Source organism: Lemur catta, chromosome 11 (assembly GCF_020740605.2).
Source record: "Lemur catta isolate mLemCat1 chromosome 11, mLemCat1.pri, whole genome shotgun sequence".
NCBI lineage: Eukaryota > Metazoa > Chordata > Mammalia > Primates > Lemuridae > Lemur > Lemur catta.
Window position 1 is genome coordinate 73344336 of NC_059138.1, and position 27868 is coordinate 73372203.

Genomic DNA, 27868 nt, shown 5'->3' on the forward strand with positions numbered 1-27868 from the left:
GCTCGCTATTTGACACAAACCAGAACAAGAGAACTTACAATAGAAAGTTTATTTTTTGTTTCCAGTCAGTATTTTTTCCTTAAAAACAAATACCAAAAAAGAAAAAAAAAAAGGCTGATCACAGTTTGCTTAAACAGCCAGACTTGGACAATATTTGTAACTTTGTTCACAAAAACATACATCACTGAAGCTGAGCTTATAAGAGCCACTTCCAGAGTTCGTGCAAAGGGTCCTACAAAGGCACGCAGGGACACACCGCTTGGAGTCACAGTTTTTGTCACAGAGTCACTAGTCACTACACGTCGAACAAGTTAAGTTGTGTCTCATCAAGTCACCTCTACAACAGCATTAATTACACAAGGAATATAGGTAGTTTGAATAAAAATATTTTTAACAGCTTGGAGCTATTGAGACAGGAACACTTCCACGCACATGCACAGTTAAACAACTTGAGTGCAACACACAACATTGGCACTAAACGAGATTGAAGGGATACTTTTTGTGTGTTTTTTTCTCTTTTTTGTTACAGTTACTTCAAGTAACACAGCTTGCTTCATATAAATAAGTTAAAACATCTATTTTTTTTTCAAGACAAAGCCATTCAGGACAAAGAGATGAACAGAAAGCAGATCTACTTATACAGACGCTATAATGGCAATAAACAGGCTCATGATTAAAAGATGAATTAGGGCAAAGAGAACAGGGCTTCTTCACAGAAGGAACACAAGGGAGTTTCAGAAAGTCACCTTAGTACTGACACTACGCGGGATCCGCTAATACTGCTCAGTACTTTATACGCTCAAATACTCAGGGGCGGAAGGCCCCTCCCGCCGCCGCCATGCTCATGCTTTTCAGCTTATTATCTTTTTTCCACTTCATTCTCCGGTTTTGGAACCAGATTTTAATTTGTCTCTCGGAGAGGCAAAGAGCATGTGCTATTTCAATCCTTCTTCGGCGGGTCAGGTAGCGGTTGAAGTGGAACTCCTTCTCCAGCTCCAGGGTCTGGTAGCGGGTGTAGGCCGTCCGGGCCCTTTTGCCTTCCGGGCCGCCTATGTTGTCTGCAACAGAAAAGTCAGCCGTTTAGCCACCAACTCCTCAGCCCCTGGCTTCCAAAGTCCACCAGCTGGACAAGCCAGGGTCCTGAGCAGGGAACGGGGCGAAAGGCTCAACAAGTCCTCCTTCCTTGCCTGCCCACCCCTCCCGAATTTCCTTCCCTCTTCCTTTCTAGAGAGAAAACAATACGATTTGGACTCTGGGAACAATCGGCCCAGCTGAGGCTGGAGCCACGTCCCGGAGGACCGCCCGGCTTTCCTTGGCCCCTCTCCTGCCCTCTGGCCCTGCTCCGGGCGTCCCGAGTTGGGGACACAGCCCTCCCAGGCTGCCCACAGCTCAGAAGCCCATTGAAGCACGGCCCTTTTCTGAGCGCCCAAGTGGCCTCCAGGTCACCCTCCCTTAAAGTTCCAGCCCTGCAAGCCGCCTCCTGTTCAAGTCTGCACGCTTGGGATGCCTGCTTTCTTTTTCTTCCCTTTCCTTCTCGTTCCCTACTGCCCCCAAACTTCAGAATCCCGCCGGCTCTCGCCTCGATTATTCCCCCCAAGCCTCTTTTCGGGGGCTCTAATTAGTAACGCTGTTTCCCCAGCGTAGCCCTCCTCATAAATTATCTGCCCTGACAAGCCCGATTCACGGCTCCTACTGCCATCCTCTACCTCTCTGCGCCCTGCTCGGCTGGCCTGACCCCGGAGCGCGTTTCAAGGCGCTGGGGTTCCAGATGGGTTTTTTCCTTCCTCCCCGTTTCAACGTCTAGACTTGCCCAGCCAGGGACCATTTCTCCCACTATTTGTGGGTGCAGGGTGCAGCAAAGAAGGGAAGGAGGATGGAGGAAGGCAGGGGAAGAACAGCAGGGAGAAGCTCCGTAGGGCTAAGAGAAGCGAGACCAGGAGAAAGACAGGGAGAGAGGGCGGCGAGGGAGAGAGAGGGGACCGAGAGCCGCGTTTCCGGGGCCGCGTGGATTTAGAAAAAGGCTGGCTTTACCATGACTTATGTGCAGCTTGCGCATCCAGGGGTAGATCTGGGGTTGGGCGGGCGGCGCCGGGCTCGGCTCGCTCTGCGCACTCGCCTGCTCGCTGCTGGCAGGGGCGTCCTCCTCTGCTCCGGACGCCGTGCCAACCCCCTCTCTGCTGCTGATGTGGGTGCTGCCGGCGTTGGCCGAGGCGCCGCTGGAGTTGCCCAGGGAGTTTTTCCCGCCGTGGTGGCTGTCGCTGCCGGGCGAGGGGGCCACGGCGGAGCAGGGCAGCGGGTCGGGCGGAGGCGAGTGCGTGGACGTGGCCGGCTGGCTGTACCTGGGCTCGGCGGGTGCCGTGGTGGCGCCGGCCGCGTAGCTGCGGGCGCGCTCTCCGGAGCCAAAGTGGCCGGAGCCCGAGCGGCCGACGCTGAGATCCATGCCATTGTAGCCGTAGCCGTACCTGCCGGAGTGCATGCTCGCCGAGTCCCTGAATTGCTCGCTCACGGAACTATGATCTCCATAATTATGCAACTGGTAGTCCGGGCCATTTGGATAGCGACCGCAAAATGAGTTTACAAAATAAGAGCTCATTTGTTTTTTGATATGTGTGCTTGATTTGTGGCTCGCGGTCGTTTGTGCGTCTATAGCACCCTTGCACAATTTATGATGAATTATGGAAATGACTGGGACATGTACTTGGTTCCCTCCTACGTAGGCACCCAAATATGGGGTACGACTTCGAATCACGTGCTTTTGTTGTCCAGTCGTAAATCCTGCCTGATGACCTCTAGAGGTAAACTCGTGCACTAATGGGGGAGTTGGGTGGAGGCGAGAAGGGTGGCGCGCGCGCCCCGGGCGCGTGCCCGCCGCCCGCCGCCGCCGTTCAGTCGGACTCGAGCGCCACCCGCTGGAAGAATGGCTCATCGCCCCGCTTCCGACCCAGGGCTTCAAGGGCCGGGGTCGAATTGAGGTTACAGCCCATTATGGCAAAATTATTGCATTTCCCTCGCAGTTCCATTAGGATGTACCAATTGTTAGGCCGTCAGCTGCCGATCGCGCGCCGGGCGAGGATGCAGAGGATTGAGGGGGAGGTGGTGACTTGCATTTTATTTACAACAACTTTATTCCCGCCTCTCCCCTCTGCTTTGCAGCCCATCTTATTTTTGTGTCGAGGCTGGGGTCGGTTCTGCTCTTCCTTACGGCAGTTCTGAATTTTGAAAATACAGATCTCACCTTCGGGAAAGGCGGGGGGGAAGCCATTTAGCCAATTGGAGAAATAAATCCTGCCCGCAGCAGCAGCTACAATTACAGCTCTGTTTTTGCGAGCGCGCATGAGGGACAGTGTCCCTGCCGCTCTTAAATGACAGGCGTCTATTAAAGATAGCTTTTGTGTAGTGTTTCTCCGAGGCAAGGTCAAATTCCATACACTTTTATAACCGTAGTCGATTTTTCTTTCATGTAAATATGGTTTTCGTGTCATTAGTTTGCTATTTGATTTGCTTACGTATCCAGCCTGGAAAATCTTCACCACAGGGTCCCGTTCCTCGAGCCAGCCAGGCCCCAAGTCGGAGGGTTCTCGTTGAACCCAACGAGTGGGCCCAGACTCCCCGCGGCCACAGAGGTTGCTTGGGGTCTGGGGATCCGTGGGCCAAGTTATTGGGGGCTTGCTTAGACCTCCAGGAGTAAAATGAGGGCGCTAATGGAAGCATTTCGTGGCAGTGCCTAGCATCTCTGTAGTTATTTTCCTGGGCTCCGAAAGACGAAAGTAAATCACAAATATATCTGAGAGGCAAGGGGAGTCTCCCCGCTGGAGGCCCAGCGTCGCAGGCGCTCCTGGCACGTTTGGAAGCCAGGATTCTTGCCGCTCCCATGGCGGTGGACCCCCTTGTTGGGTCCTGAAAGCTGCTATGGTGGTGACGCGGGCGCAGTCGGAGGCAGGGAACTGGAATCGGGAGCCCGGAGCCTGAGGGAGCCCAGTCGCTCCCGTTGGCTGTAATGTTCCACCCGCGCCCAAGTTAGCTCCACTCGGCTGAGGCTGCGTCTCTTCCACCGACTGTTGAGCTCTGGGCGAGAGACTTGGCTCTGTCGGGGCCCCCTTTGTTTCATGAGCTTTTTCGTGTTTGGGGGCGTCCTGGAGGCCGCGACAAGGCTGGAGCCTCAGCCCTTAGACCCCCTCTTTCCAGTGGCCAGAGAGGATTTGGTGATGCCCTTCAGGACTTACTGGCGAGGGAGTGAGGCGGAGACGTCCAGACAGGAAACGGGGCTCGGCCCAGCAATCCCGCGTCCCCAGCTACCCTGCGTCCCGAGCTCGGGGAGTGCTGAAGCACTAACACAGGAGCCCAGGGCGAATTTGGGGCGCATCCCGGAACCCCGGGCCGGTTTGGGCAGCCTTGTGCAGCGGGACTGTGCGTGTACAGTGGGCCCCGCTCCACTGCTGGTATTGGCTGTGTGTGTGGTTTTTGTTTTGTTTTTTGTTTGTAAGAAATAAATGCTCAGGCGCGCCGGGCTCTCCTGAAGCTGCGGAAGCCCCCGATGGGGGCAGGCGGGGAGAAAAGTTGGGGAGCAGACGAGCGCTACAGGCAAAGCCTAAGAAGGTTGCTGCGCTGGCCTGGTCCCTGCCCAGGAGTCTACTCGCCCGCCTTTGCCTCAGAGTCCTCCCCGCTGGGCTGCGTGGAGTTGATGAGTTTATTTTCCTTTTTCCACTTCATGCGGCGGTTCTGGAACCAGATCTTGATCTGGCGCTCGGTGAGGCAGAGCGCGTTGGCGATCTCGATGCGGCGGCGCCGCGTCAGGTAGCGGTTGAAGTGGAACTCCTTCTCCAGCTCCAGCGTCTGGTAGCGCGTGTAGGTCTGGCGGCCTCGGCGCCCATGGCTCCCGTACACAGCACCTGCAGGCAGAAATGGCCGGGCGCCGGTAAGCCCGCGTGTGGACCACCGACCCAATCAGCCCCGTGCCTCCCGCCAGGGACCTTCACTGCAGCCTCTCACACTACGTCTGGGGCCAAAAGCGGACTGGCTGAGAGAAGATTATTTCATACCAAGAGAGAGGTTTTCCACCTAAAACGACTTGGGGTGGGAAGTTACTGTTTTTGAAAAATCTGCCTCATAAGAAAACTATTACAGGGGAAATAATAGAAAGGGCATTCTTAATTTGGGACAGCAAAGTGCTCCTTTTATGGGGGCTTAGTATGAGTGTCTGGGGGTGGGTGGTGTGGAACCCTGTAAGTAGTGTAGACACTCTGAATTCACACACTGATCTCTGAGAGGATGCTACTATGGCCAGCCATGTCAGAACTCAAGATATTTTTTTGGAAAGTTAAAAATGGTCAGCCCATTCTAATCTTTACATATTCCCCCAAATTTTGTGACCCTTCTGAGAAATGCAGCAACCCCACACACACACATGAAAAGTGGATTTAATTCAAAACACTATCAGTTTTAAGATATGCATTAGGCTCTGTCCTGTTCCAAGGAAAAGGGGGATTCCCTGTGGAGTCTTTGGAAACCTGGGGAAAGAGATGGAGCTATGGGCAGTCTGGGCTTTCTGGCAATACAGGACTGTTTTGGGCTGTCCCATCTGGTGTCAAAGGGGCCCATGGGTGATGTCCTCTCCCCACCCCCAGACAGTGTGTAAGGCTCAGGAAAGGGCTCAGAAGAAGACAGAAGTTGGCTAAGAATGAGCAATTGAGGGGAAGTAGGAGGAGGGGAGGGAGGAAAGAGAAAAAATACTGAGACTGGGAATGTGGCCCTCTGAGGCTTTGGGGAGACACTGGAACAGGCCAAATGGGGGATCTCTTTCTGTATGGTTGCAGAAAGGAGAGAGGGCTGAGAGGTAAAGGGGAGTTATCAATGATGTGTGCAGAAGGCCCTCTGGCTTTGGAATCTGAGCAGGGTGTTACCAGGGTGCAGCATGGGCAGGCTCTCCCTCCCAGCCAGCCTCCCTCTCTCTTCAGGTTGCCCCTGTTATGGATCTCACATTTCGAGGCAGTGATTCCCCTACCCTCCCCTAAGGTGTGACCTTACATAGACATGAGTGCCCTGTCTCTCCTCTGGCCTGGCCTGACTGCCCCATTGGGAACGGGTTGTTTGTTTGTTTTTTAATCTTTTTAAAAACCAAGGAAACTTTGCTTATTATTTCCTCCTTTCTCTCTATTCCTCTTTCTACTTTCTCTTATTTCCTCTGTTTCCTCCTTCCTTCCTTCCCTCTCCCTTCACTGTCTTGGTGGGGGAGGAGTGCAGGGAGATGCCTTACCCGCGCAGGAGTTCATCCGCTGCATCCAAGGGTAAACGGGGCTTGTGTACTTCCGGTCGGCGCCTTCGTCATGGAGGGCTTTGCCCTGCACGCTGCTGCTGTCGGGTTTGTACTGCTGCTCGGGAGAAAAGTGCAGGTAGTCCCCGGGGCCCCTCTGCTTGCCAGTGCCCGAGGGCGAGGCGCCACTGAGGTCCTTATCAGAATAGAAACATGAGGTCCCGTATTCGTAGGACGCCCGGTTGCAGGCCAGAACCGAGTTGGACTGTTGGTAGAAACAAGGTGAGGTGTACGTCTTGTCCGGGAGGCTCGACGCCCCATACGAGGCCGGGAAGGGCCTTAGCGCGTCATAGCCGGCCTGGTAGAGGGGCAGCTGGCCCAAGAAGGAGTCCTGGCCGCTGGGCAGGCTCCCGGGGAAAGTGGGATTCACAAAATAGGAACTCATTTGCGCGCCCCTCTGCAGGACTGTGATTTGTTGTGTATTAGTACATCTGGCTATAACTATTAGTAGTCATCGAACTGGTTTGTTTCTGGATGGCCGAACGCCAAAAGCGACAGCAGCAAATCGCACCAGCTGACGCGGCGGCGGCCAATGGGAGCGAGCGCCGGAGCCCGCTCCCCGGGGACCGCGGCGACCGAGGCAGCAAAGTTACAAACAGCCCCCAGCCCGCCGCCCGCCGCCCGCCCGGCAGATTAATGGGCGCGCACAGCCAGCCGGCCCGGCTCTCCTCCCGAACGCCAGCGGCGGGCATGGCCCGTGCAGGGGCGCACAGATCAAGCCGAGGTAGAGGCATTAGTGCCCGGGACGCCACCAAGACCCTGCCAGGCCCGCTCTTTGCTCTACCCCTTTTTGCCTTGTTGAATTTTGCTATTTTTTTCCTCCAAACAGGAAACCTGACAGTCCCGTGCCAGGAGGGTAGGTGACAAGGGTGGCTTTACTCCCTGCCGGCCTGCACTCCAGGCATAGTCCTGAGTTGCCTCTCCCCTTGTGCTCCCCTACTCGTGGGTGCGGTGTCCTGAGCTGGTGAAGGGGCTCCAAGAAACCAAGCCTTCACTCCTTGCCCTTCATCCTGCTCCTTAGGAGTCAGTGAACCCCCTTATTCTCTCATTCCCCACTTTCGCCAGGGGCTTGGGCATTGCAGTCAAGAGCTGAAGCTCACCTCAAGCTCACCAGGACTAAGCCAAACATAGGCTTATCCCGCCAGTATCCTTCTCCCACATACAACGTTTTGTTTGAGTCCCCATGGGCACTCCTGCAATGACCTGTGCCTGCCCATCCTCAAAGCACCCTCTCCAGCTGGGCACCCTCATCCTGCCCTTGAACTCGGAATCAAGAGGCCAGAAACCACTAATTTCAAGGAGAAAGGACTGACAAGAGCAGCTGTGAGACTGGGCTCCGAAGCCAGCTTTGGGACCTACTCCCCTTACCGAGCACCCTGGGACTCGCCATCCTCAGCTCAAACGGCTCAGAGCTGATACAGATAAAAATCCAGCCTTGGAATCTCTCTGCCCTCATTCCAGAGGTGCAGGAGAAACAGGGCCCCTGGCCGAGCACAGCACAGAGGGCAGCACGGCGGGGCCCAAGGCCAGGGGGATAATTGATGGGCTTGGTTTCTGGGGCGCCCGACAGCCAGCACTGTCCTGGGGCGCGGCCCTTTTCCTGCCCTTCCTGGGATTGCTCCGAGGGCTACCATCCGCAGTTGCTCCAGAACCGGGAGCAGTTGTCTCACTGGCTCCAGAAATCCTGAATTATTTTACCACCGGCCAGGCCTGGCCATCCCCAGATAGGACATGAAAAGCCTGTCCTGGGCTGCTCTCTCTTGTCTGAGAGGTGTGCCTTCCAGATAGCTGACTTTTACAGCACACGGATCAATCTCGTTTTGTAAAATGTGATATCGGCCCAATGGCATTTTTACGACTGTGTTTGTTGGGCTTGTAAAATCCCTTGAATTAGCTTTAAAATCCTCAATTCTGTGGAGATTGAAGAAAGACTATTTACGTGATTTAGTTGGATTTCTGGAGACTGTTTATAAGATCTGTAAAACCCTGGCCAACACAGGCTGTTCAGGACTTTAGGGGGGAGGTGGCAATTGACAGAGATCCCTTAGGAATCTGGTAAGGACTAATCTCTTCCTCGCTTTTCGATTATTTTTTCCTGACCTCCTTTCTCCCAAAGGGAAAAAATTGGGAAAGGACTAGCCTAAGGTTGACTTCCACCAAAGAGGGCACCCTGGAAGGTGGCTGCTTGCCTGCAGATGGGGGCTGCACCTGGAAGCTTTGTGCCTGATCCCCAGTCAATCCAGCCAGGAAAGTTTTTCCTTTGCTTATAAAGAAGGGCCTGGAAGGAGAGGATAGAATTTGACATTTCCCTTACATTTCTTCAGGGAAAGGTTTCAAGAGGTGAAAATGAAAACTCAAGAGTCACAAAATAAAAAGGGAATTTTTAAAAACTGAAGAATATCATGTCTGAGTTATTTTGGGGGCTGATTTTCAACTAGTTATTAATTAAAATGAAAATAACTGGTTTGGAGGTGTTGATAAATGTTTACATTTATATTTTTCTTTCATTCTTCCATGTCCCACACAGCGTTGGGGTTGGTGTCACTTTACTATTATTATTTGTTATGCTTTGACCTGGATTTTCAATCAAATAATTGTCCCAGCCAATGAGAGAATTTGATTTCTCAGCTTAAAAGCCAGAAAACATTTTACTTCTAGCTTCTGTAGGCACTAAGATGGAAAAAAATTACGTTGAACTGAAATCTTTACATGTTAGCCAAGCTGGTGCATATCATATTGGCAGCCTACCAATTTATTTCTCCAACCAGCTATGTATATGGAGGGCAGGGGAGAGACACATTCAGGCAAGAGTAGGAGCCCCAGACCCTCCAGAGAGCTTCTCTGGGATGGTGAGACTGGCCACCCCAGGGCTCTCCTCTGTCAAAGCCACACAGAAAGCCAACTTACCTTTCAGCTTCTCTCCAAGGGAGGCTGAATGGCGAGCAGGGCCCCACAGTCTGCCCTTGCCCTGGACTGCCCATTGAGCTCCTCGACTTCCGCCAGCCTAGAAAAAGGCTTGTAGGTATGTGGGTGTGGGACCTCAAAGGCCACCGCGGTCCGGCCAGATCGCTAGTCCAGGCCAGAGCCCGAAGCACACAGGTGCGGCCTCTGCCCGTCACAGGCCCTCTACTGGAGCCAAAGCACGCCTTCCTTGCCATAGCCAGTACTCCTTAGGGCCAGCCAGGCCTGCAGGCCTCGGGACTACCAGTGGTCTCTCCGATTTCAGAATCCCAAAGCCAGATCGTTCCCTGAATTAGCGTGTGCCCCCAAAGAGCCTTGGGACGCGCAGTTTGGACAGAAGCAGCCATGACGTGCCAGGCGGCCTGTGCAACCAGTCTCCATGGTGCTGGGGTGGGGGTAGGGGGAGGACCCGTGTCTATTCCGGCTTCCAGCTCCTGTCAGGAGTGGCCGAGACGGGGAGATTCCCGGCCAAATGGGCCCTAGGAGACCGCCCCCCGGGTCCCCTTTTGTCCCCCTCTCCCCTGCCTGCTGGGAAATCTCTGAGGGGCCGGTACAGCAGTCTCGCCAGACTGCAAGAGGCGAGCTGCGGCTGGCGCCGGTCCCCGCAATGGCCACAGCGTGGCAGCAGCGAGCGCCCAGCACGGTCGCAATAAATAATCTGCTCGCTGCAGCCGCAGTCGGCAAGCCAGCGGCCCTAGGATGCAAATGTGCTGCTTTATCCGCCCGGAGCGCACGCAGGGCGCGGATGAAAGTCCCAAAACATCCACAATCCCTTCTTAAATATCTAACGCATACCAACATATTATCTCAAGATGGGAAACAATCGAAACAAAACAAAACAAAACAAAACAAAACACAAACAGAACTCGACCCCAGAACCTGGGGATCCTTTCTTGTCGCTGTCCTAAGAGTTTCCAGGGCAAATCTGGCCTGATGCGCACCTAGGCCGAGCTACACAGTTCGTGCCACCGCGCTACGCAAAGCCACCACCAGCGGCACCCTCCACGCCTTCTCCCAGGTAGCTCCACAGTCCTCTTCCCGCTCGCGGGAGGTGGAGAATACGGTCCGCCGGCCTGATATTCCGAGGTGTTTTGGGGGGGGTCCCCCTATCGCCCAGACTCGGTGTGAGTCCTTTCTTTAAGCTTAGCTGCGGGCCCCTGCCACTCGCGCTAGCACCACAACGTCCACTGCACGGAAACTTCCCGCCAAGTAACACCCAGCCAATTAACCCCATCCTCTCCTCCAATGCAGAATTCCACCCACGCACCTAGTCCCTCTCCCAGCGCTTCAGACACCTCTCTCATCAGAAAACTCTGCGAAGGGAAGCCGGCAATCAGCAGAAACCTCTGGCTGAATTAGTAAGTTTTTGTCTGCCCCCGCCCCCCCCCCCAGTAAACCAATTCCCACTGCATAGAGGTATTGTGCTGATGCTAATAAAATGCCTGTGGATTGATGCACTTTACCCTCGCCTCTTCCCACCTTCCAAGGTCAGGATTTGTCTCCTGTTGGGGAATTCAAACTAATTGGACCATGAATGAAAAAATGAAAATCCAAGTCCAAGAGACTGGTGGGGAAGCCACAGTGCGGGGTCACTTCCTTTTGGGCTTCCCAGGGTCGCTGGGAAGAGGGAAAGAAGACCCAAGTGGTGCTGCCCCGGTGCCAGCGCGCTGTGCCACGGAGGGAAGGCTGGCGCTTACTGCTATGGTCCGCCAGGAAAGGGAGAGAGAGGGAGTGGTGTGTGTGTGTGTGTGTGTGTGTGTGTGTGTGTGTGTGTGTATGTGTGTGTGTGGTGGGTGTGACCTGTACTTGGGCTATAGCGTGTGATGGGGGCGAGTGTGAAGGAGCGAGTATGGATGAGGATGAGTATGCCCCTATTCAAAGCTACCGTGGGTACCCTCTCCCACCGCTACCGCCGCCGGCTGTCACCTCACCACCTTTGCTCTTGTCTCTTCCCCACATGTCTCACCTTCAGATGGCGGCTCCCAGAAGCTCCTGCTCCTCTGACAGCTGTCGCTTGGGCAGCCTGGAGACGAATTGTCCTCCTTCCTGGTGCCAGAGGACGCAGGAAATTAGCCAGGTTGCCAGTTGCAAAGCTGCCGCCGGGGCGCCGGGAACTGGGCGCGCCCCACCTCCAGCGCGAGCCGCCAGGCCTGGCCTGGCCGGGGCTTCCCCTCGCTCGCCATCGCCGGACAAAGCGCAGCTGAGCCGGGCTGGAAGGCAGAGCTCCGAAGCAGGCAGGACGGAGCGGAGCAAAAGAATGCGGCTCTATTCTCGCAAGGGAAATTATAAAAAAGTTCATGTTCACGGTTCCCATCCACATGACCGACAGCGGCCAATGGAAGGGCCGAACAACTCATAAAGTTGTATTGCAAAGTTGTAAATTTTCATAAACAACAACGGATTTATGACCCTTTCCCCATCACTGAGAGGAGGCAGCTCTTACACCGGCGCCATCTTACCACGGAGGCCGCCCCGACTTGGGGCCGCAGGTTTTACAGACCATTTTGGCCTGATTTTTACTAAAAGAGCCATAAGAAGTGGGCCCAACCCAGGCAGGAAACTGGAGTAGAGGTCTTGCCGGCGGAGCTCAGGATGCTCTGCGCCGCTCCCCACTGCCTCTAGCCCCTCGCCCCTTCCCGCACCCAGATACCCCTGCCGAGGCTGTGCAACCCACCCGGGGTCTGCCGCCCTGCCCCTCCCGGCACCCCTCTGCCGCAGTGCTGGGCCCTGGATCTCCCTCTACTCGCCTGAAGGCGGGGTTGGGGGGCTGCGGCAGAGGCCCTGAATCCCATTCCCTAGCCTGGAGCCGGGTTCAGGGCGTATGCAGAATCCAGAATCAGTAGCAAGCCCAGCTCCACAGCCTAGAGGAAAGGGTGGATTTGGAATTTTCTCATGGCATTTATGGAAGTTTTTAGGGAGGTTCGTAGAATATAATGTTTCCACTGAAGATTCCATTTTCAAGGGATCTAGAAAATGCTTGTGCACACACAAACACCAGACGAAAGTATCTACACAGAGAAAAACTCATACACAATTATGGACATGTAGGAACACATGTACCCAATTATGGACGCAGAAACATGCACAATTATAGAATTACATAAAAACCCACATGCAGAAATATGTACATACAAAAAATATGCACACACCCATACGAATCCACACATAAGACATAAAAAGACATGGCACATATACGCCAGTGTATGGGTACCCAACATTTGGACCCAAGGATAGTCACTCCACTTTTGCTTCCTGACTGCCCCTTTGTGCATATAGACACAGCCAGGGCTTACCCTCTAGCCGTGCTCACCTCCTCTGTCCCAGGCCCCTCCAGATAAAGCAGTTCATGCTTTTCTTTGTCACCAAGCATCTTTATTTTTCTGTTACATAAAACATGGTTAGCTGGGCGGGGAAGCATATCTTCCCTGATCCCCAGGCTGGAGCTGAGGGATATACAAGACAACACAGGAGATGAAGGGCATTGAGGAGGGCATTAGACCTTCCCACCCACTACAGAGTTAGCTCAAGACAACACACCATGCTACAAAATCACCCCATTAACACATCCTTCTGAGTCAAGACATTGCCTTACAAATGAACTCCAAGACTATAGAAATGACAAAAAAAAAATCTTGTTCAAATATACAGTATTTGCTATTATAGGAAACGTCAAGGTGTACACATTTGATATAGCTGAACAGTAGGACACTGGGGGCAGAGTAGACGACAGTGAAGCTGGGAGCATCTCCACAATCCTATTAAGCAGAAGCTAACCCAGAGGTCTGCAGCCAGCTCAGGACTGCTCCCCTCCAGAAGTGGAGGATGATGGGCCTGAACTTCAGGTGCCAAGCCAGAGAAGGAGGGATTCTAGGTTGCAGCACTAAGAATGCTTTGGAATAAATATATTATTTTTCAATTTAAATAGAAGCCAATGCCCTGGTCCCTGGACCCAAGCGCATTCTCAGAGCAGCCTCAAGGACCCCAAAGGCTGTCTGCTGTAAGCAGCAGGAGCCTGGCCTGGGAGGGGCTGGTACTAGGTAGTAGGCAAGCCAGCCAGCACAAAATAGGTAGTTTGGGGGGAGTAGGTAGTACTGAGAGTCATGTTCTTCAGGGTATTCAGGGTGGTGCTGGGTGTCTGCCAGTGTTGGGACATGTCCAGGCTTCCTGGGAGTGGAGGCCCTCGGGGGCTTAGCCCATAGGTAGTTTGGGGTGCCTCTCGCCGAGGCCTGTGCTAGGTAGTATTTTGGCCATGCCAGCGAGGGGCTGGCTAGCCTAGGGTTGGGGATGTCTGTTGGGGTCCTGGGAAGCAGAGGGGATCCCCAGGGCGACTCAGTCTCAGTGGCCGCTCAGCCCAGAAAAATTGGGAACTGGAATTGGGTGGAGTGCAGGTTGATAACTGGGGTGTTTTTTTTTTTTCACATTTTCTTTTTATTTTTCCCATGTTTGCAAATAAAACCATTAAGTCTCTTAAAGACGACTTTTCTGACTGTCCGGTGCAGTGAGGGCCCTGGGCTAGGCCCCTCATTCTTCCTCCTCGTCGTCCTCCTCTTCGTCGTTGTCCTCATCGTCAGCCTTGTCGGCAGCAGCGGCAGCGGTAGAGGGCACGGCACCCTCGGGGGCTGCTGAACCCTCTTCCTTATGCTCTTTCTTCCACTTCATGCGGCGGTTCTGGAACCAGATCTTGATCTGGCGCTCGGTGAGGCAGAGCGCGTGGGCGATCTCGATGCGGCGGCGCCGCGTCAGGTAGCGGTTGAAGTGGAACTCCTTCTCCAGCTCCAGCGTCTGGTAGCGCGTGTAGGTCTGGCGGCCCCGCTTCCTGTCAGGTCCTGAGAAGAGACATGCGAGCACATGGACACACGGAGAGACAAGCAGACAGGACAGGGCATTAGCCAAGGCTGCTGTTCCAGAGCGCGAACCTTCCTCCCGACCTAGTCCCAGGCACTCGTCCTCTGCCCGGCGCCCTGGATCTGAGCTGGGGGAGGAGGAGGTGTGTTAGCGGAAGACCCCAACCATGGTGCCAGACGCACAAACAGCTCCGTAATGAGCAAAGGCGCAGAATCCCAACTTTACAATCGCCCTTTCCAGCCGGCTAAGCTGCCACAATGTCCTGCTTCCCCCTGACAAAGGGAAATTGTAAATATAGAGTGTGGGCAAGTGGGAGATGCTACACTTTACCATTCAAAGGCGAGCCCCGCTGTTTCCCCGCCTTGCTAAGCAAGTGGGCGACCCTTCCCAGCAGCCTGCGCCTCGGTTCCCAGTACCTTCCTAGGGCACTCAGACCCTCTGTCCCTGTTCCCTCCCAGTCCCCGTCTTGAAATGACCCCTGGCACAGGGGCAGCTGAGGGGCCCTGGAGGGCTTGGTTCCCCCAGATTTTGAGAAAGAAAAACTGGGCAAAAAGAAAAAAGAGAAGAGAGAGCAGAAAGGGAGGGAGGGAGAGGAGGGAGGGAGACAGAGGAGGGAGACAGGGAAATGGGGAGAGAGAGAGAGAGAGAGAGCAAACTTAATGTTAAAATTCTAAGGCAAATGAAGTTAAATAAATTTACGAGGATCGAACCCATTAATTGGGCCATAAAAAGTTTTATGAGCCTCATTTACATACAATGCTCTGAGCTCCACGCAATGGCGCCTCAGCTCTAATTAAAACCAGAAAGGCTGCACCGCCGGGAGTCACAGGGACTGCCGGCTCCCAGCCGCCCGGCTCCGCTTTCCCTGGCCCGGCGCTCCGCGCCCCCAAGCGCTGCCGCTCCCCGCTCCCGGCCCGCAAGCCCGCCCGGCCCGCCTAGCGGAAGCGCCTACCTGAAGACCGCATCCAGGGGTAGATGCGGAAATTGGCCTCGGCCGGGCCGTGTAGCGTGCCCTCGTCCGCCTTGTCGCAGGCGCCTTTGGCGAGGTCACTGCAAAGCCCAGGGATGTTTTGGTCGTAGGAGGCGCAGGGCAGGTTGCTGTAGGCGTCGGCGCCCAGGCCATAGCCAGACGCAAAGGGGCTCTGATAAAGGGGGCTGTTGACATTGTACAAGCCCGGTACGGTCGAGGCGAAGGCGCCGGCGCCCGCCCCGTAGCCGCTTCTCTGCGAGTTGGGCGCAAAGGAGCAAGAAGTCGGCTCGGCATTTTGGAACAGAGAAGCCCCCGCCGTATATTTGCTAAAAAGCGCGTTCACATAATACGAAGAACTCATAATTTTGACCTGTGATTTGTTGTCCGGCAGCTTTCAGTGTCGGTTTTACGAGGTAGCGTGATATATGATAACATTACACCCCCAGATTTACACCAAACCCCATTTTCTTTTGGACGGAGCTCGCCGCAGCACGTGACCGCCCACATGACCGCCTCCGCCAATCTCAGCAGCCATCACAGGTGGTCTCGCTCCGCGGGGCCCGCGGCCGCCTAGAATGGAAGGGGAAGAGGCTCAAATATGCGGCCGATGAATCTGCCCGCCCCCGGCGGGGCTGGGGCGCCCTGCGGAAAAGGACCGGAGGCTTCACAGGAGCGACCAGCCGGCCGTGAACCCGGGCGCTGGGGCCTGTGGCCGCGGAGCGTAGCCGGCTTGGAGCGGCCGCCTTATGCCTGTTAAGTGAACCCCGGACCAAGCTTGTAGACTATCCCTATCCCTCTCCTGTCCTCTTGCCCAGCCCCTGGAAGGATCTCTGCACCCTGCACACCCGCATACCCCACGATGGCCTTGTGGGCAGATCTCAGCTATGGGCAAATGGACTCTTCGCCTACGGCCCCCCTCACCCAGGTCCAGTGGGCGACAGGCCGGACTTAGACTCTGATCCAGACGGGGCAGGCGCAGCGTCGCTTGCAGCTGCAGCGAGAATGCCACCGCAAACTGGAACCATGTGGTTTAAATAAAGTCAACGTCTCCCAGCTTCCTTTCCTTAATCGGTGGCACACTGTTTATTCGCCCTAAAGGAAGCAGTGAAATATTTATCTGTTAATGAGCCTCATTTGCCAACAGATTTATTAACGTGGGGTTTCCCTCCCTCCTCCTGGACACTGCGGAGCTGAAGGCTGTGTGCGTTGGCTCCTGGGCACCTGGCTGGCCTCTGGCAGCTGGATAAATGGCTGAAGACTCCTTTGTCCTCCCCACAACCCTGGTTTCCCCTAGCTCACTGGGAGCCAGGTCTCTTTCCCCCAACTTGGAGGAACCTCTGGCTGCAGCTTTCCAGGCACTCCCAACACCATGAGGTTTTTGGTACCCTTCACCCCAGCTACCCCTAGGCCTCCACCTCATGGGGCTGGGTGCCTAGGAAAATACGTGCTTTGGAGACAGTTTCAAGACGAGAGGGGCGCCCTGGTGCCCACTGTAGACCCTCATTTCTTTTGTAGACACAAAAACAAATAGGTGGACTCCTCCCCAAAGGCCGCCCGGCTCTGGAGCCTTCACCTATCCAAGTATGGGCTCAGAGAGAGCTGAGTGCACAGTAGTCTCACTCCCTCCCATCCAGGCCTACAACTCCTACCTTCCTAGGCCTGGGACCCCTCCACAATGTTGGACCTGCTGAAGCCTCTGCCGCCCACTGCGCTGTGGAGGATGGTGGGGAGAATGCTTCCCCTAATCGCCTCATAAACTGCCCAGGCCTCACTGGAAGCCCAGCCACCTTTTACTGCCCAGCTAGATTGCACACCATAAACCCGACCTCACAATGGAATTGCCCCGGAAATTCTCCTCTACATTATAGAGTTTGGTTCCTTGTGTACAAAGCACTTCCCATCACTTTCAGAGGGTTCAGGCTACCCCCACTTACCGCACCTTCTCAGGGGGTCCTAAGAACACAAAAGGTAGAGGAAGGGTTGAAATTGGGATGCTATGGAGCCCCAGCTCTGGCACAGTGAACCGCCAGGGCTTGCATGGGGAGGCAGGGGCTGCTGGGGCAGGTGGGTGCTGGACAGTCTCCCCCCTCCATATAGGGACCTTGGTGGGGGGACAATATCCGGGGATGCCCTTTATGAGGGAGCAGGATAATACTGTGTCTTGGATGGGGAATGGAGAGGTAAGATGGGAAGAAAAAAAAACCCACAAATAATCCAAATAGCATCGCCTTCTGTCAGAAAATTAAAACCTAAGAAAGTTGAAGGAAGACGAAGCAAACTAGAAGGCTAGATCAAAGAGGCGGAATTAGACCGCTTTAGACTAATAAATTGTTCCTCGGGTGACACAGAGCAAGACGCAAAGAGAAAAGACTATGGCCCCGCCGCTGCCGCCGCCGCCGTCTGTCTAGACTCAGGCGGCTAGAGTGGCCGACAGCGATGGCGTTTAATGTAGAACCTGCCCTGAGCCAGGCAACCCAACAGCCCAAGTGGGTGAGCGATTTCGGGGAGCGCGGAAGGAACTCACTTCTCCGCCAGGGAGGGCTGGGTGCCCTTGCCGCTGGCTCTTCCCTGCCCAAGTTTTACCCGGCGCGTGTCCAAGCGGTTCTGGCCAGACGCACTGTCCCTCTGCTCCGGCCAAGGAGGACCTGGATACTGCCCGCAAGGCCTCGGCCCTTCTGGACCCAAGTCAGTCAACTGGGCCGAGTCCCGCAGGCACCAACACCTCCCTTTCGTTTCTGGGCTTGTCTCTTGCCTCCTGCCTTCTGTGGTCCGACTTTAAAACGAAAAGGACTGACAAAAATCAGGCTTTCAATAAGGCTTCTTTAATTGCGTGTTCTCATGCCAATGGTTTCCTATTTATTTGACTGAAAAGTCACAAATGCACTAGGATATGTGACATTATTCACAGAAAAACTCATTGAGGCTTGGTCTGGAGCAGGCGCACGTAGGCAGGTTTCTAATCAGCGAAGCTATGTTTATTTATATAGATATTTTCCAATGCCCTCCGGAGCTAGCTTCCTACCTACAGGCAGAGAGTGCTTCTCTGATTACCAAATAGTGCTCAATATTTAAATCCAATTAAGAATGTAAACCCAACTCCAGGTGACGTACAGCGCCTGCCAGAGAGTCTGCCGGCTGGCGATTTGCTTCCCTCTGTTTCAACCCGCGGCCCTCGCGCGGAGTACGCGTCGGTTCTCCACTCAGTGAGCATTCCCTGGCCTGGCCGCAGGGACAAACCCATGCCCGCGTGCAAATGAGCTCGGGCCAGCGTGGGATCTTGCCTGGGTGAAGGGCCGCTGCCGGGAAGCCGCTTCCAGGCTGCCGAGAGGAAAAGCAGCCTCCCAGCCACCAGCCTGCCAAGGGCAAGGGAGGCCAGACCGGGCAGTCTATGAGGCCTCTGAGACCCTGGGCGGACTGCACCTACCTGGGGCCTCCGTGATCGGTGGAGAGACTCGGTCGCCACCAATCTGCGACTTCATTTATTTGTAGTTATATAAATCGAGCTTTCTCTCAGCGTCCACCGATCTGCAACTTAACCGTTTATTTGTAGTTATGTAATTGAGCTTTCTATCTTCCGCTTGGATACACGGTCATGGGTGACTTTCCGGGAACCTATAAAACCCTTTGTTACAATCAGATGCTCTGAAATATTGTATTAAATACAGAAATATAATGAAAGCGTGTGCCTAAAATACTAACATATGTATGAGAGAGAAACACACGCGCACACACACACCCCCACCAGGGAGAGATGTCAGCCAAAATCCAGTCCCCAGTTTTACAGCGTGCACAGCGCCGAGATGCGGGTCGTAAACATTTTGTGGGGTTGGCAGAGACTATTAAGACCCATATAAATGAACTGTGCGGTGTGTTCACAGGGCTCCGGGGTGTTTGGAAGGATTCTGTTTGCTTTTGCATTTTCCCTCTGAAACCATTCTGCACCCTTGGCTGATCCTCGCACCCGGGTTTGGGACTACCTCTGCAGAAGCTCCGGAGTTTGTTCCCCGCCTAGGGTCGGGGATAGCCTGGGCCTGAATTGGGGGTCCCTCCCGCCTGCCCTTCTGAGCGGGGGACGCAAGAGTAGCCTCGATACCTCTACAGCAGACAAAATAGCTGTAGCGGCCAGAGAAAGTAAAGGCGGCCTTAATGCCATAAGAGCCAACTCTGGAGCTAGGGTGTGCTAATTATATTTAAGCACTTTTGGGGGTAACAACCAAAGCAGTTCCTGATCTGTTCCCCAGACTCCCCATCCCAGCCAACTTGGCCAGCAGACCTCCACTAGACAGTGGCCAAGAATGCCTTTACGCCCAATTTTTACCCGCCTAATTTTGTCTAATATTCAAGCCAGTCGAGTCACGGGGTCCTGGCTCTCTCTTGGGTGCTGGCTCGCCAGGCCCTGAACCAGTCGCAGGTTTCGGGGGCCTCCGGGGCCGCAGCGGGACCCGTGGCCACGGTGTGCACCCTCTGTACGCCCTTTGCACACCCTGTGAATGATCATCAGGTCCGAGGGCTGTAGGTGTTCGTGCCCGCGTCCATCACCGGTCATCTGGGGTTCCCGCGATCCTTGCTGCCCTGAGGCCTGTCCCAGGCTGAGGACGGCGACCCTGGAGCCGCACCGGCGCATGGAACTGCAGCCCCGCAGCGCTGGTGCCTTGGGGATGGGGCGGGAGAGGCGAGAGCGGTGGAGGGTCTGGCAAGCCCCCGTGCCTTGCTTGTTTCTCAGCGAGGCTTCCAACCCAGCGTGAGCAGAACCGAAAATATAGGATTGCTGTTCACTAAAATCTGGGGCTCCTATTCCAGAAAGGCTCGCGTCGTCGACATCTTAGGAATTTCCCATGGTCGTGGCAGCGGGAGATGGCGGAGCCGACGCCTCTTGCATGGAGCCACATTGCCATCTGCTGGCCACTCCGCGGCACAGCAGCCTCGGCTGTCCTCTGTCCTGAATTTTGGCAGCGGCCGCCGCCGGCACAGCGCCCCATTCTCAAAGGAGGGGCGAGGGCCTAGTCCCTGGGGAGTCCGCGTGGAGCCCGGAATCTATGCTGCGGAGTGGGCAATACCCATAAAAGAGCTGTTTCCGCAGCCACTTTATCGGCGGCGGACAGAGCAAATGAACAAATGAAAGGGCTTTGGGTGGAATATCCTAATTGGGGCTGGACAGTTGTAAACTCATTAAGGGCCGAATTCCAGACAGTTCGCAGACCCGGCCTTTATGGCACACCCTTACTGCCCATTCTTTGAAGTTCCTTCTGTCTGCCACAACAGAGGGCATCCCAACCTAGCGGCGGTGTGGGGGTGGGGTGAGGCGGGGGCAGGGGTGGGGGTGACGGAACTTTATATCCACCCGCGCCCCAGCTCCCCTTTTACGCGTTAGAACACAGCCAACTTTGCAGAAGTCGATGGGGGGGGGGAGGAAGGTGAGAGAAGAAAAGGAGGGTAGCAAGGCCGAGAATCCTCCGGCCACATCTGGAAGGTGCTCAGCCCGAAGTGTGGCCGTTCCCCGCAGCCCTTTACACCCCATAAACAGTAACAGCCCTCATTTTCTTTTATGGCGCTTCAGGGCTCGTCAGTCGCCTCCGCCCTGCCTCTGCCAGGACTTGTGCTCGGGAGGGGCTTATGGTGCAGGATCCAGATTGTCCCGGGCCAGGCGGGCAGGACGCAGGAGTGCAGGTCTTCGGTCCTCTGCAAGCCCCCAAATGTTTGCGCCGGCGGCCACTGTTGGGCCAGTCGGGCTCCTGCTTCCCTGCTCAGAGCCTCCTTAGGAGGCGGGCGCTCAGCTCTGTGTCCCGCCGCCCCCCTTTCCCCCACCCTGCCAGAGAAGGCCTCAGGCACCTCTGTGGGTTTGGGAAATTTCTTGGGGGCACCAAGATGAAAGAGTGGCCTTTCCACCCCGCTACTGGCTAGTGACACCCGGTACCCTAGCCCAACTTCTCTGGGGCTTCCCCGCCGACCGGCAAATAGTGGCAAGGCGGGGAGCCAGGCCTCACCACCCGTGTTTCCCAGCCTGCCTCCGCTGCTCGCCGCCAGGCAGCTGGCCTGCTAGGGAGGCTTAGGACCGCTGGACGGACTGTGTTAGATCCTGGCTCCTAAAAGCCAGCCAGAGGCAAAAGTGGGGCTCTTTCACCCTACCCACCCAGCATCCCCACCCAGAGACTCAACTCCTGTGCCCTGGAAAAGGTGTAAAAATCAGACCCGAAAAAAGAAAGAAAGAGAGAGAGAGAGAGAGAGAGAGAGAAAAGAAAGAAAGAAAGAAAGAAATGAAGGAAGGAAGGAAGGAAGGAAGGAAGGAAGGAAGGAAGGAAGGAAGGAAGGAAGGAAGGAAGGAAAAGAAAAAAAGAATCCATATATTTTTATTTGGCAAAAAGTTAAATATCAACTCAACATAACAATTTGGTCAGTAGGCCTTCAGGTAATTATTGCAAAATATACAGTGTTATGTTCAGCCCAATGGAAACCCCAGATTCACCAAGGATACAAAGCTACGGTAGCCCAATGGCGGTTTCATAGTGTATAATTTATTAGCAATAAAATTAATTCCGTTACAATAGCATTCATTTTTTCCCCCGATTAAAATTAAGCATAAACCATAGGTAGTAACCTTCTGCACATACGTATAGCTCCGAATTTCCTCACTGTTTGGTGCAAAAACAATATTCAAACTTGTCTGATTATGTATTTTTTCTTTAACATATAGATTATATATACAATGGACAAGACAGGACTTTAGATCATGTAGAGACTAAAATGCCCACATTTCAAAAGTGAAGAAAACCATGAATCTATGCATCCCCGAGAACACTTTTTTAAAAATTTTATTTCACTGGGAAATCCTTACAGCTAGTTTACAATCATAGCTTAACAGCCTAGTTATACAGAAGACGTATTCCACTACAGAGCTATACTCTATGCAACTGTTTTTCCCCCTCATAAACAACCTGAGTTCAAATTGAATTCTAGCTTCCACAATCACAACGGGTGCGTCACCCAGTACACAGAAGTTTGAGTCACAAAACATAATTACCACAATAAAACACAGTATTCAAGTATCTTGGCAGAGCAATCTGCCACACAAAGAGCAAATTAAATTAACTACACAGACTAAAAACTATACAGCCTGCCGTCAACATTGTGCATTATAAAAAGGTAGTTTTTTTTCCTTTTGTTTTAAGTCAGGAACAGGTAGATTTTTAAAAAATATATATACAAGCTAGCACACACAGCTATCACCGCTAATGCCCCCCCCCTTTTAAATTTTTTGTCTTTTAGAAAATGGAAAGCTTACAATACCTCCTCCATCAAAGCGGCAGGCCTGCCAGCCAGCCTGAGCAGGGTTTGCCTGGGGAGAGATGTGGCCTGGGGTTTAGAGCCGCTTTGTGCCCGGATGGTGGAGGCTAGGGTGGGGGTGAGAGAAGGGAGAAGGGGACGCACAGTTCTTTCTCTCTCTACCTCGCTCTGTTTTCTAAATAAACCCGAATGGCATCACTCGTCTTTTGCTCGGTCCTTGTTGATTTTCTTCATTTTCATCCTGCGGTTCTGGAACCAGATCTTGACCTGCCTCTCCGTGAGGTTGAGCAGCCGGGCCACTTCGTACCTGCGGTCCCTGGTGAGGTACATGTTGAACAGAAACTCTTTTTCCAGTTCCAGCGTCTGGTGTTTTGTATAGGGGCAGCGCTTCTTCCGCGTGGAGCGTGCGTGAAGCCAGTTGGCCGCCGGGTTATCTGTGGGGGTGGAGGGGAGAGAGACACTGGGTTTAGAAGGAGGAGAAGCACCCCCCCCACACGCTCCAGCTGTGGGCGAGGAAGCCTCCTGGGGTCTCTGGGCCGCCCGAAGTGCAGGACACCGCTGAATTGGTTAGGGAAGGCTGCCTAGCCTCAGACACAATGGAACCCTGGCAGACAGACGCACGGACGGTCACTTACAATTGCACGCAGTAAAACTCCCTCCTCCCCTCTGCAGCCCTCCTTTCTTCTACTCTGTCCTCCTGTCCCCTTCTCTCCTTCGTCCCACTCTCTGCACATTGTGTAGAGTGAAGTTTGGAAACATCTCCTTGCCACGCAGAGGAAAACCATGCCGCCCTGTGTTGGTGTAGCAAGATTAATACTTTTCTCTCTCTCACTGACTCTGTGTTTTCCCTTCCCCACCTTTCCTTCTACTCTCCCCACTTCTTATTTGACCTTTCTGGAAGGCCATAGGAGCTGGGCAGGCCGGCAGGGCACCCCAAAGCTGTTGATCACGTCTCCAGTTTATTTGAATAATCTGGCTTGGGGGCCCTCGTGGCCCCGTCGCCCGCAGCCTCATATTGGGCAGGATTTACGCCGCCACCCGCTGAAGGCAAGAAGTAGAGGGAATCGGCCGTCTCCCCCAGAGTCCGGGGTCAAGCTGCCCGGCTGCCTTGCCGCCGATGCTCGAGGACAAGCTAGTAGCACAAAAGACTCTCTCCGCTGCGCTGCTTTCGAAGAACAGCCCAAACTATCTCTGTCCCGGGCCGGTGCAGCCAAGGAGAGGGGTGGCGGGTCTTGCCTGGGCCCGAAGTGCCCGCCCCGCCCCTCTCGCTGCGGCAGCTTCCTTCTCTCTCCCCCCAGCCCTGCGGGCCCGCTCATCACTGCTTTCCGAACTTGGGGCCCCATCCGAGGCGTCCCAAACACCAGCTTCTGGCTCTCAGCCCCTATTGAGGAGGCTCCCAGCGAGGCGAAGGCAGGCTCGAGAGAAAGCTGGCGGGCCAGCAGATCCGGGTGGCCGGCATGGAGGCGGCGGCGAGTTTGAATGGAGGAGACACTTACTGGGATCGATGGGGGGCTTGTCTCCGCCGCTGTCATTCTCAGCATTGTTTTCAGAGAAGGCGCCTTCGCTGGGTTGTTTTTCTCTATCAACTGGAGGAGAACCACAAGCATAGTCAGTCAGGGACAAAGTGTGAGTGTCAAGCGTGGGACAGTCACCCCTTCTGGCCGACAGCGGTTCAGGTTTAATGCCATAAGGCCGGCTGGAGGGCAAGCCCGCGAAGGAGAGCGCACCGGGCGTGGGCTCCAGCCAGGAGCGCATGTACCTGCCGTCTGGCGCTGCCGCCGCCACGGGCGCCTGGGGGTGCACGTAGGGGTGGTGGTGATGGTGGTGATACACCGCAGCGGGCACAGCGTTGGCCCCCGCCGCGTGCACCGGGTTCCACGAGGCGCCGAACACCGCCGCCTTGGACTGGAAGCTGCAGGGGCTGAAGTCGGGGTGCTCGGCCAGCGCCGCCGCCTGCCTAGGGGGCTGGCCCAGGGCCCCGGGCGCGTAGCGGCCAGCGCTCAGCTCGTCCGAGGCATCGGCGCCCAGCAGGAACGAGTCCACGTAGTAGTTGCCTAGGGCCCCAGTGGTGGCCATTGCTGTGCCCAGCGCCTGGCCAGCCCGGCCCGACCCACGGAAATTATGAAACTGCAGATTTCATGTAACAACTTGGTGGCACCAAGGGGGGGGGAAGTACAGTCACCTAATAAGTTGCCGGCGCCCGCGCCCCCATTGGCCGCGCGCGTCACGTGCCCGCCCGGCAGAACAATAACGCGTAAATCACTCCGCACGCTATTAATGGCCCGGTGTTTTGCAGTCATAATTTTTATAGCAAAAGCCATATGTTTTTAAGCAAAGGGATCGCGCCGCTCCACGATCGGGTTTGTTTTAATTGTGGCCAACGAAGATTAAAAGATCAAATCTGGCCTTGCCTCTGTACTCTCTCCCCCCCCTTCTTAAGCGGACTATTTTATATCACAATTAATCACGCCATCAGGAAGGCGCGGGCCCGGCGTGCGAGTGCGGCCGGCAGAGCCCCTCACATAAAATTAGACAATAATTGAAGCCATAAAAAAGCAGCCAAATCGCATTCTCGCTCTACTGTATTTAAATCTATATTTATGATATTTCATAAGGAGTTATTGTTTCAGAAGCCACACAGGCTGGTGGGAAGTCGAAGTCGGGAACAACCAACAGATTCGTTTGCCTTGCCGTGGCTCCCAGCTGTAAAAATTTATGAGGACTTGGAAAGGTTAAACTAGACTGTTGTGTTTGGTTGGCGAGGTCCCTGTAAATAATCCCTGCGGTCCCCGGGAGAGGCGAGTTTACCCCACGCCGGCCGCGAAAAGTCAAATTCAACACAGTATCTGTCCCAGAGTCGCCACGGCCCCTGCCAGAGCGCGCGGGGCAAGGACCGGCAGCAGAGAGGTTGCTGCCTGTTGTGGGCCCCCAAGCCTGCCTGCATGGAGCACAGGGAGCCCGGGCGGCCCCCAAATTCGCCGTTGCTCCTCCAGCGAGGGAGCGGCCAGCCTCCCCAAGGCAAAGGTTTGAGGGCCTGGTTGTGCTGCATACTCAGCCCCTGGCCTCGATCCCGCGCACACACGGGCCCAGCTCCTCGTCACAATCCCTGGGCTCAGGCGGCTGGCGACCAGCTCTGTGGTTCCATCTTTGAAGGCCCTAACGCTGAGCTTTGCAAGCTTCGTCGCACTCCCCAAACCGAAGCAGAGGAAAAAAACTCCAAGTGGCGTCAATGGAAGGCGAGTTCAACTTGGGAAAAGGCAACCCCGCCTAAGAGACCACGCGGCTCCAATGGCCCACACCAGCGTGGCCTGTTCTGGGGCTCCGTGAGCCTTTCAGGGTTCTTTCCTTCCTCCCTTTCCAGCCATTACTCCTGTTCCAGGCCCACCCTTGGTTACCCACGGGCCCGGACCACTTAGCAGAAAGGCACAAGGCCCAAAATGAGGCGTTTGCAGCTCAAAGTCCAGGGCTAGAAATTAAAATGGGGAGGAGCATGAGACATTGACTTGAATCCCTTTCCTTGGCCTGGCCAAATTGGGGAAGTTTATTTCTCATCCCTTTTGCTGGGGGTGGGGGCGTAAATTAAAAGGCCGAAGCCACTGTTAATTAGAAGGAAAAAACCCACCCCAATTCCTAACAGAAAGCAGCGACTCCTAGAAACGGGGTAATCAAATTCACGTGTGAATACTGTTGCCTGTAAGAGTGTGTTTTTCATTAGCCCACTTCCCTGGCGGCGAAGCTGGAGGCCTCGGACGCTTCCATCTCTCTCTCTTTTGCGTTCATTCTCACCAGGAGTTCCAGTAATCTTCCCTATACACCCTGATACACACCAGGGCGGGGACCCCCCAAATACCAGGCTTTCCCGAAGCGAGACTGCGTGCGAAGCGCGGTGCCCCTTCCTTCGCCCGGGCGCCTGGAAGAGGGAAGTGGCCAACACAATGAACTCCGACGTGGCCATCCTGTCCGCCTCAGCCCCCTCCCCCCTAATATTTTGTTTGCCCTGTAAATTCCTCTGAGTCATACCCACCCCCACAGCAGTCCAAGGTGTCCTAAATATTCCGCAGTGCACAAGACCTCAGAGATTTTCATTTAAAAAATTAATCCTAGAGGAAACCTTCGCTCCTAATTGTAATTGTCTGCAAACGGGCTGGGTATGCCGACTGCTTTTTCCGCTTTTTGTACCCAGAGAAGACACAGATTATTATTAGTAATTTCTTTAAAATAAAAGGCTGTTCCTTTAAATAGCCTTAGTCCCCAAATAGGACCATTACTAAATAATTAGAAGGCATAGCGTGTTAAGCAGTCATTACTGATGCCTAGAAGAGGGGGAAAAAATCAAAACCAAATATTGTCCCCCTTCAGCCCTGAGGTTTGGGGCCAGAATATTGGACTTTGGGGTCTGCTTTTATTTTGGAAGTGAAAGGGATTTCATGTGCATAAAGAAATAATAAATGAATGTAATTACAAACCACCCCTTCTCGACTGAGAGTTCTTATAAAACCTAGATGGCTGAAATAAATCCAGTACCCTGGTCTGGAAAATGGCAGGGAGGAGTTGAAGAGAACCGGGTGTGCCGCCCTTTCAGATAGCAAATCTGTGGGCTGAGCAATGAAAACAGTTCCTGAGCTTCCAGCCCAGGCTGGGAAGGGAAGCACAGCTCTGTGGGCATGATTCTAAAGAGGTGTGTGTGTTGGAGATTAGGGAGGGATGGTTTGTTTTCAGTTCCCGGTACTGAGAACGGTCACACTGGCTTCCACTGGTAGACTACAACTTGGAACAAGGATTCAAGTCTGTATCCCAGTGGTTCTGGAATTTGGGATTCCTTTCATCTATCTAAAACATACTGGCTCTTGGAAGGGTCCCTTTCTCCAGCACCCAGCTGCACAAGGGTGCCTTATCTAACATATCCTGTACCTGGTAGAAGCCTCCGGCAAGCAAGCAGTCAAGCTTTATCCTAGCGGGGCTCCCTTATCGCAGTCAAAGCCTGAGCTAGCACCCACAGGCCTGGAAAAGCCGACAAGGAGCTTCCTAGCGCAGCTCCCTAAGTTGCCAGACTCCACGGAGCCTGGTTTGGCCTTAGCTCAGGTCCCCAGTGAGACTGGCGAAGGCTTCCCTACCCTCGTTGTGGGCACATAATGACGCCCCGAATGCCCCCTAATCTAGTCTCCCAGTCAGCCGTTAGCGACAGGCAGAGAAGGAACGCAAGGCCGCCGCCAACCGGTCGTGATCGTAACCGAGGCCTTGTCTGAGCAGCGGCACCCCAGGCCAAAACCCACGGCGCCGCACAATCGCCCCACGCGGGCCCTTCCTCTGCAGGATCCTCAATCTGTCCTTGAGCGCGTAGAGAAAAATGAGACCCCCCCCCCCCAGCCTCTCTTTAAGTCAGCCCCTCCTGAAGCATGATTTGGAAAGAAGAGAAGGCAAGATAGAGACACAGAAAGACGAAAGATGAAAGAAAAATGAAGAGAAGAAAAGAAAGAAGGAAGGAGCAAAGAAGAAAAAAG

The 27868-nt window shown here is 54.4% G+C and overlaps 5 protein-coding genes across 7 annotated transcripts in view; all 5 read right to left on the reverse strand.

Moving 5' to 3' along the window:
* HOXA3 (homeobox A3) overlaps positions 1-11541 on the reverse strand; it is a 45798-nt gene extending 34257 nt beyond the window's left edge. For both annotated transcript variants that reach the window (XM_045564943.1, XM_045564942.1), the window contains exon 1: positions 11238-11541. The gene's annotated coding sequence lies outside the window, so the exon portion shown is untranslated. The remainder of the gene's footprint in view (positions 1-11237) is intronic.
* On the reverse strand, positions 31-4407 carry HOXA5 (homeobox A5). The gene is made up of 2 exons (XM_045564946.1): positions 2032-4407; positions 31-1058 (listed from the first exon to the last, which is right to left on the reverse strand). Exons 1-2 carry the CDS (start codon positions 2924-2926, stop codon positions 808-810), a joined length of 1146 nt encoding a protein of 381 aa, XP_045420902.1. The 5' UTR covers positions 2927-4407; the 3' UTR covers positions 31-807.
* HOXA6 (homeobox A6) lies at positions 4543-11067 on the reverse strand. The gene is made up of 2 exons (XM_045564948.1): positions 6254-11067; positions 4543-4889 (listed from the first exon to the last, which is right to left on the reverse strand). Exons 1-2 carry the CDS (start codon positions 6693-6695, stop codon positions 4630-4632), a joined length of 702 nt encoding a protein of 233 aa, XP_045420904.1. The 5' UTR covers positions 6696-11067; the 3' UTR covers positions 4543-4629.
* Positions 11542-12625: 1084 nt separating the features above from the next.
* Positions 12626-18558, reverse strand: HOXA7 (homeobox A7). The gene is made up of 3 exons (XM_045564949.1): positions 18511-18558; positions 15069-15656; positions 12626-14097 (listed from the first exon to the last, which is right to left on the reverse strand). The coding sequence occupies exons 2-3, from the start codon at positions 15445-15447 to the stop codon at positions 13793-13795; spliced, it is 684 nt and encodes a 227-aa protein (XP_045420905.1). The 5' UTR covers positions 15448-15656; positions 18511-18558; the 3' UTR covers positions 12626-13792.
* Positions 18559-21415: 2857 nt separating this feature from the next.
* On the reverse strand, positions 21416-27812 carry HOXA9 (homeobox A9). Of its 2 annotated transcripts, XM_045564953.1 has the most exons (3): positions 24095-27810; positions 23864-23953; positions 21579-22801 (listed from the first exon to the last, which is right to left on the reverse strand). In XM_045564953.1, exons 1-3 carry the CDS (start codon positions 24441-24443, stop codon positions 22563-22565), a joined length of 678 nt encoding a protein of 225 aa, XP_045420909.1. In that variant the 5' UTR covers positions 24444-27810; the 3' UTR covers positions 21579-22562. The 2 variants fall into 2 exon arrangements, with proteins under 2 accessions (XP_045420908.1, XP_045420909.1); XM_045564952.1 differs by having other exon boundaries at positions 21416-22801; positions 23864-27812.
* Positions 27813-27868: the final 56 nt, after the last annotated feature.

What these genes read in the sequence shown, in the direction of transcription:
- HOXA5 (XM_045564946.1), bottom strand. Translation starts at nt 2,926, where the DNA reads ATGAGCCATTCTTCCAGCGGGTGGCGCTCGAGTCCGACTGAACGGCGG. An exon ending in CAAGCTGCACATAAGTCATG is followed by an intron (nt 1,059 to 2,031) that starts GTAAAGCCAGCC and finishes TTTCTGTTGCAG; the next exon opens with ACAACATAGGCGGCCCGGAA.
- HOXA7 (XM_045564949.1), bottom strand. Translation starts at nt 15,447, where the DNA reads ATGAGTTCTTCGTATTATGTGAACGCGCTTTTTAGCAAATATACGGCG. An exon ending in CCCCTGGATGCGGTCTTCAG is followed by an intron (nt 14,098 to 15,068) that starts GTAGGCGCTTCC and finishes GTCTCTTCTCAG; the next exon opens with GACCTGACAGGAAGCGGGGC.
- HOXA9 (XM_045564952.1), bottom strand. Translation starts at nt 24,443, where the DNA reads ATGGCCACCACTGGGGCCCTAGGCAACTACTACGTGGACTCGTTCCTG. An exon ending in CAAGCCCCCCATCGATCCCA is followed by an intron (nt 22,802 to 23,863) that starts GTAAGTGTCTCC and finishes CCACCCCCACAG; the next exon opens with ATAACCCGGCGGCCAACTGG.
- HOXA6 (XM_045564948.1), bottom strand. Translation starts at nt 6,695, where the DNA reads ATGAGTTCCTATTTTGTGAATCCCACTTTCCCCGGGAGCCTGCCCAGC. An exon ending in GCGGATGAACTCCTGCGCGG is followed by an intron (nt 4,890 to 6,253) that starts GTAAGGCATCTC and finishes TTCTGCCTGCAG; the next exon opens with GTGCTGTGTACGGGAGCCAT.